The sequence below is a fragment of the Sinocyclocheilus anshuiensis genome, unplaced genomic scaffold (genome assembly GCF_001515605.1).
Source record: "Sinocyclocheilus anshuiensis isolate Anshui unplaced genomic scaffold, SAMN03320099.WGS_v1.1 scaffold673, whole genome shotgun sequence".
NCBI classification, from domain to species: Eukaryota; Metazoa; Chordata; class Actinopteri; order Cypriniformes; family Cyprinidae; genus Sinocyclocheilus; species Sinocyclocheilus anshuiensis.
This window is the reverse complement of record NW_015539862.1, coordinates 368905-376627: the sequence shown is the minus strand read 5'-3', so window position 1 is coordinate 376627 and position 7723 is coordinate 368905. Positions and strand designations below refer to the sequence as shown.

The 7723-nt window shown below is 37.4% G+C and overlaps 1 protein-coding gene across 1 annotated transcript in view; it reads left to right on the top strand.

Moving 5' to 3' along the window:
* Nucleotides 1-7723, top strand: part of LOC107684933 (receptor-type tyrosine-protein phosphatase F-like) — a 102027-nt gene that overhangs the window by 89397 nt on the left and 4907 nt on the right. The window contains exons 24-25 of the mRNA XM_016481319.1: nt 2016-2135; nt 2225-2379. Coding sequence (XP_016336805.1) covers nt 2016-2135; nt 2225-2379 — 275 coding nt within the window. The remainder of the gene's footprint in view (nt 1-2015; nt 2136-2224; nt 2380-7723) is intronic.

Genomic DNA, 7723 nt, shown 5'->3' with positions numbered 1-7723 from the left:
CTAGCTTGTACTTATTTGAACAATGTCTAAGAACTTGGTATTACAACCACTTCCTGTGTCTGTTTGCCTCTTAAGAAGAATCGCTTTATGTATCACCCAATTGTAAGTCGCTTTGGATAAAAGCGTCTGCTAAATGACTAAATGTAAATGTAAATGACTAAATGTCAAGGTATGACATAACTAAATGTAGGGCTGGGCGATATGGCCAAAAAATGATCACGATATTTTTTTTTCATATCAGTCGATATCGATACTTGTCACGATAAATGTCAAATTTTATTTCTTTCAAGTTTAAAAGGCAGATTTTTGCTCCAATGTGAAAGTTGTAAAAACCAGATGGTTAATTGTGGTTTTAAACTATTCTTTATGGTCAGACCATGACAAACACTTCGTTTTTGAATTTGACTTTTACACTTTTCCAGTCATTTTTCCTTAACAAAATAAATATCTTAACAGAAACAAATAATTTCTTAGTTCTGCATGTTCTAGTAATGAGTAATATTGTTTCAAATCAAGAAACAAATTTGTGTTACCTGATAATATTAATTACATGTTAATTAACAACTTAATTCTGTTTTTCGCACAATGCTGTAGCATGACTTTAGAAAATTATTTTTTAAGGTGCTTTTTAGGAATGCATGATATATCAGTACCATGTTAGTTATCAGCTGATATTATAGATTTTGACTTTGTTTTTGACGCATCATTGAAAAGTTTGGAGTCAGTAAAATTTGGATGCATTTAATTGATCAAAAAACATTTATAATGTTACAAGAGATTTCAAATAAATGCTGTTCTTATGAACTTTCTATTCATCAAAAAAAAAATCCATAAAAACTTTAAGCAGCAAAACTGTTTTCAGCATTGATAATAATAATATATGTTTGTAAAGCACCAAATCAGGATATTAGAATAATTCCTGAATGATTTGTTTACTATTTTTTAAATGGTACTAATATTTCCTAGTGTTTTGACTGTATTTTGATACAAATAAATGCTGCCTTAGTGAGCATAAAAGACAACCACAAACTTTTGAACAGTTAGATTTAATTGTAATTTTACGAGTGTAAATATAGAGATTTTTTTTATTTTATTTATTTTATTTTTAATTTTTTTAAGAAAGTCGGGCTACGTGTATTTGATCAAAAATACAGTAAAATAGTACTATTGTGAAAAAAAAAAAGTTTCATGTTTTGGTATTTTAAAATATAATTTATCCTTGTGCTGACAAAGTTGTTAGCAGCCATTACTCCAGTCTTCAGTGTCACATGATAATCACAGTTAAAACCACAAATGTAGCACCCCAATACCATGGTAAAAAAATATTTATTTATTAACTTGTAGGTATTTATGAGAAACAGTAGTCTAAATACATGTATAAATGCATATAGCTTAATCACAAAAAATACTGTAATTATATTCCATTACTTCTCCTTCAATATATTTAATAAATGTCTACATTAATAATATAATAAAATTCGACACGAATACCCACATTTCTGACACAATACACAATACACAATAATTAAATGGTGCAGTTAGTGTTACTACAGTAAATCCATGGTAAATGATGGCGATTTGTAGAATAAAAAGTCTTCTGACTGTATCGTTGAGCACAGTGTTTCTGCTGTTTGTCAGCGCTGTTTCATCTGCGTGTAAACAGAGTTATTTGTGTTCCTCGTTGAATTCAAGCGCTTCACACTGGATCTCACAGCGCTGTTCAGTGTCGCGTGAGCAAGACTCATCAGCAAGAGAACACATCTGCTCTAGTGAAGCTCGCGCCGCTGTTTGAACTTTGATCCGAGCGGATAAACGCTCCGAGTGGCGCGCTTCAAATGACTGGCGCTCTTTCGTTCCGCATATATATATATATATATATATATATATACATACTGTATATATTGTTTAAATAACAATAAACATTTATTTCAATTTTAAGTTTCTGTAATTTCAAGGGGACTGACAGCATTTACTCCAGCACTATTTGACTCTTTCATTTTTGTTCTCTTAAACAGGTCAAGTGTGACCAGTATTGGCCTGTTCGTGGCACAGAGACTTGCGGAATGATCCAAGTGACCATGCTTGATGCTGTTGAGTTGGCAACTTACAGTGTGCGCACCTTTGCCCTTTACAAGGTAAAAAGTTGCTTGCCTTTTCCTCTCGTATAGTAAGTTTCCACATTTTTAGCCAGTTTAAGCTCCTTTCTCCCACTTTGTTCAAACAGAATGGCTCTAGCGAGAAACGCGAGGTCAGGCAGTTCCAGTTCATGGCCTGGCCAGACCACGGAGTGCCTGAATACCCCACCCCCATCCTAGCCTTCCTACGCAGGGTCAAAGCCTGCAACCCTCCCGATGCTGGACCCATGGTAGTGCACTGCAGGTTAGTGCCGGTCCCCAGTCTTTCATTTACTGCTGACCTTTTCACTTTGTTCGGATCTTATAAAACTCTCTTGTAAAGTGAACAGTTGTAGCTTTGCTTGGTGGAATTGGTAGAAAAGGTTAGGTTTCATGTGTAATTTACCACCTTTTGTGTTTTAGTTAAGGCTGTCAAGTTAAAACATTTGACTAATTATATAAAACAGTTAATCATTAATGATATTTATTGAAATAATTATTGATTTAAAATGTATTTCAAATGAATATTAAACAGAATAATTGCATTATACTCCATACAGCTGTGCAATATTTTATTAATGATATTTATTTAAATAATTATTGATTTAAAATGTATTTCAAATGAATATTAAACAGAATAATTGCATTATACTCCATACAGCTGTGCAATATTTTATTAATGATATTTATTTAAATAATTATTGATTTAAAATGTATTTCAAATGAATATTCAACAGAATAATTGCATTATACTCCTGCGATTAATCGCGATTAATCGTTTGACAGCACTAGTTTAAATATTTTACATTAGTTTTTACTTTATATTTTAGTTAAAGTTTTAAGAATTTCGTTATTTTTTGTCATTTTTAGTAGTTATTTTTAATAGTCTAGATAGTCTTAATTTTTATTAGTTTTAGTACATCAGTGTAAACTAAATTAAGAGAAAAATAATTAAACATAAAACATAGATTTTATTTCAAGTAACTTTTTAAAATTGTTTTCATTTTAGTTAACTGTAATATAACTATAATATAATGCACATGAATGAATATGTGAATCAGAATGCAAAGTTTAGGGTACTCATAAACCAAACATTCAGAATCTGGTATCGGATTGGATTTGTTCGGATTGACAAAAACGCGCATGTAAACAAACCTAATGACTCTATAAATGTTTTATTGAAAATGCTTTACTATTCCATCTGTTAATATTGCTGTTGGGATATAAGTGAATGCTGGTATAACTAGAATGCTTAACTCAGAGTGGGTTCTAGAAGTAGAAACAGCATCTGGCGCAAAGACTGCAGTACAGACAGAGCTTGTAGTACAGCCAACAGTCTCTACGCGCTCTCTGCTGATGTCCATCTGTGCTTTCTCTTCCCCGCTGCCAGTCACGCCCTCACTTTCCCAGTCAGACTGTTACGCCCACACCCCTCTGTACTGCTGCAGAGCTCACCTTCAATTTACAATCACAACAGACACGCTTTAGTGCCATTTTGCTCTATAGGACACAGCTCCCCCACATTTAAACAAAATATTCTGTTTCAGACTGTTTTCCACTATAATGTTTCTGCCAGCTTCTTTACGCTCAAGCTCTGAACCCAACACTGTTTCCACAGAGACTCGCCAACTCCAAAGCCCACACCTCACGATTCATCAGTGCCAACCTGCCCTGCAACAAGTTCAAGAACCGGCTGGTCAATATCATGCCTTTTGAGTCCACACGGGTGTGCCTGCAGCCAATCCGAGGAGTGGAGGGGTCTGACTACATCAATGCCAGCTGCATCGATGGATACAGGTAGCTGCTCGTGCCAAACCATTACAAAAACATTGAGGAACATGTTTGCTTTAATTCTCAAGGTTTAGATCAAATGTGTTTTTAATTCAAGTAACTGCTTGCTGCCAAGTTGTGGATCTAGTAAGAAAAAACTGACTGCACAAGCAGTTGTGTTGCATTATGAATCGCTCCGACACATTTCAACGAATCATGAATCAGAGCTTGTGTAGCTAGAAGCATCGATTCTCGTAGAGTATGTTTCAGGCTTCAGGCAAAAAATCAATCCAGGGCCCAAAATTGAATCATTTTTACACCTGACAATGCAAGTTAATTTGAGAACATCCACAACGCATCCACAACAGGAGTTAAACATTCAGAGCAGCATACTTCACTTGCACTTCACTTGCAAGATTGATAGATAAGGGATTAGTTCACTTGCACTTGTGCATTCGGGTCATTTTGTGCAGATATAAGTCGTAATATTAAGGTTATGTAATATAAATAACGAAGTGTATCCTATATGAGATAAATCTGATGAGTTAAATCCCGTTGATTAAAAACCCGCTATCAAAGTGCTTCATTGTACTGGTGATCTTCAGCAGAACATTAATAACTATGACTTAGGACTGTCATATACTTAACGTTATAATGAGAGCACTACTGTAAAGAAATGTTGTGAATTCTTAGGGTTTAGCTGACGTTTTCAGCGTGTTGTTACAAAAAGCGCATAGAAGTTGTTACACATTCTGACTACGTAACTTAGTTCAAGTTCACTTGTGCTTGATTTTGTGCAATATAATCAGGGCCTGAATTTTGCTGCGGGACTGTGGGCATTGTGCATAATTCTACAACCATGAACCAAACCAAACTGAACCATAGCTCCAAAACCGTTATATTAACCAAACTGTGGCATTGTTGTATCTTTACACCCCTAATATATATATATATATATAGAGAGAGAGCGAGAGAGAGAGAGAGAGAGAGAGAGCGAGAGCGAGAGAGAGAGAGAGAGAGAATACAATAACATAGGACATTTAAGAAACCTTTCTACTGTCTCTGAAAAACACCAGATGAAAGATGTTCAGGGTTTTTGCTGCATAAACATCCCATAGTCTTGCTGCAGCAGTTCGTGAAGTTACGCCACATCGAGTACTTCTGATTGTATCTTCCCCTCTTGAGTTAAATGTCATAAGATAGAAGTGTCGATTCTATTTGCTCAGGTCACTTACATCGACAAGGGTCAGATCATTGTTACAATTCGATTTCAACTATCTAATATATGTTAACGTTCCTAATAGTTACCAGCCAACTGGCCAGGCGCGGCTCGTCTATATGGGCAGGTGGGGCAAAATATTCATCCAAAATATAGACCTCTAAACTGAATCAATAATAAATTGTAAATGTGTTCAGCATTCTGCAACAAATATTTTTCGGATTTTCTAGACTATTTTAAGTCGTAAAGTAAGCAGTATATAATATTAAAATCCCGTGCATGGCTTTAGCAGGCATGCATGCATGATACTAAGCGGGGCAGATGGTGCCTGAGACCTCCCGAATTCAACCGCGCCCCACAATTTTGCAACGTAAATCTGTGGTGAAAAGGGGAACTGCAGCGCGCTCTAATTGAGAGCCATTGGGGCAGACCGTACGTGAACCTCGCTCCACCAAGACGATATCAGTCCGCTTCAGCTATGTGTCTACATCAGGTCAGTAACTAGTTGGCATGTCTGTTTCTATGTGGAGTAGTGGATCAAATTAACAAAGTAGACTATACGTTAAATCCTTTAGTTTAAATGTGCTCACATGAATAGCCTTTATATGGTTCTGTTGTGTTTGTTTTGTTTATTCTGAGAATAGACATATGATCTTCTTTCCTCACCCGAATTGCTCCACAACTTGTAACATCTAAATCAACATTTGGGGGTGATAAATACTAAGGCAATTATTATACAGCATTTTATGCGTGTAACATTACTTCGAGCCTGTCAATCAACATTAGCTCACAGTATAACACAAGGACATCTCGCGCTACGACCCAGAATCTGCCCCACCTAAATTTACAGTCAGGAGCCGCTACTGCAACTGGCATGTTATGTACTCACCAATTATTACCAATTAAACCAATTTTTGCTCACATAAGGTGCTTGGCGAGTGTTGATGTATGCCTCTAAATCTATCTCTAAATAAATCCAGTGTTTTTGATCAGCAGATTTGTTGACTTGTCCTCCTGTTCTGTTTGCATCAGGCGTCAAGACTCGTTCTCATACTTGGTAAATGAGATGATCCACAACTCTTTTTTTCTTCACAGCAATATTCTCCCTAAACAATGAGCAGCACAGTGTAGTTTGTCTACACATTTTCAGCCTTCACATTTTTTTGCCTTACACTTTCTGACAGCTGTTTATTGAATTATACAAAAGGAGGTGCTCTCAATGGGGCGAACACTTGAGAAAATCAGAGAAGGAAAAGCAAGAGAGAAAAGGCCAGTCGTGTTTGCCGTAAAACGAAGTGTGGGCACAAAATGTCACAGAGTCTGTGGAAGAAATGTCTAGGGGCTTGATACATCAGCCCCTCTTGTTTGAATTAAAACTTAATGAGAGCTACTCTGCAGGAGCTCAACCTGTGCCAATGCGTAATTGACGCCAGTCTTATTTCTAAAACCAAATGAGCTTCAAAAGCGATTCTTCGGTCACGTCTCCCTCTTTAGCCGAGCATCTGGGTCTGTTCGCTCTGAGACTTGTCGTCTTGTCAAAAAGCAGCAATTAAGCCGCGCTTTTGAATAGCATGTTAATACGATAAGCACAGAAACACGCTTGACCTTCTTACTAGTTTACAAAGAGCTTCGCCAGCCGAGCGGATACGTCATTAGAGCTGTTTTTGTGTCTGCTTTTATAACCGTTTTAGTGTTTGTGTTCAATTTTGTTTGATTGGTGGGAAATAACCTCCAAGGAAGAACTGCGTGATTAATATAGACGTAACTTGGCTTTGTCAAAGGCAATGTGTCACTTATGTCTGCTTTGTGTTCTTCGTAGTGACGAATTTGTCTATGTGTGTGTGTTCTGGAATGAGTGGTCGAGGGAGGGAGGGGGTCTGTCGCTCTTCTTTGCTCTTCTTTCTGGCTCGTCTCTCCCCATCTCTCCTCTCTTCTTCTCTGCCGTCTCTTTATTTGTCGGAACAAGGCCCTGAGCAGACTTTAATCTCCCAGTTCCACGTTATTGCCTCGCCTGCAGCACCTTCATTAGTTGCTTACCCGTGGCACTGTTTGTATGAGACCGTGATGTGTTTGCCATGTGCACATTGATTGCCCAAGCTGCCGTAGCAAAGTATGCTGCTGCCACCCAGTGGCCATGTTAATAAAACACCCAAACTCTATGTATATATCAGGGTTGGCGAATGTCGGTCCTGGAGAGCCGCAGCGGCCTTGCAGAGTTTTGCTTCAACCCTAATCAAACACACCTGAACAAGCTAATCAAGGTCTGAACGGTTACTAGGAAGCTACAGGCAGGTGAGTTTTAATTAGGGTTGGAGCTGAACTCTGCAGGGCCTGCGGCTCTACAGGAGCGGAGTTCGCCACCCCTGGTATATATATATATGGCTAGAACAGCAGATTATAGAATATAGATCCACCGGAGACTTGTCCTTTTTCAATTTTTAAACGTAATGTAAGTGTTTGTTTGGCAACTTCTGCCAGCCACTAAATTTAGACCTCCACCATTCCTTCAACAAAGGGTGGGTTGCTCCCCTTTTTTACTGTTTTGAGTTTAGAGCTGTCACAGAGACTTTTTTTTACAACACTAATCGAATTGATATCTGTCAGGTAGTAGGATATATTA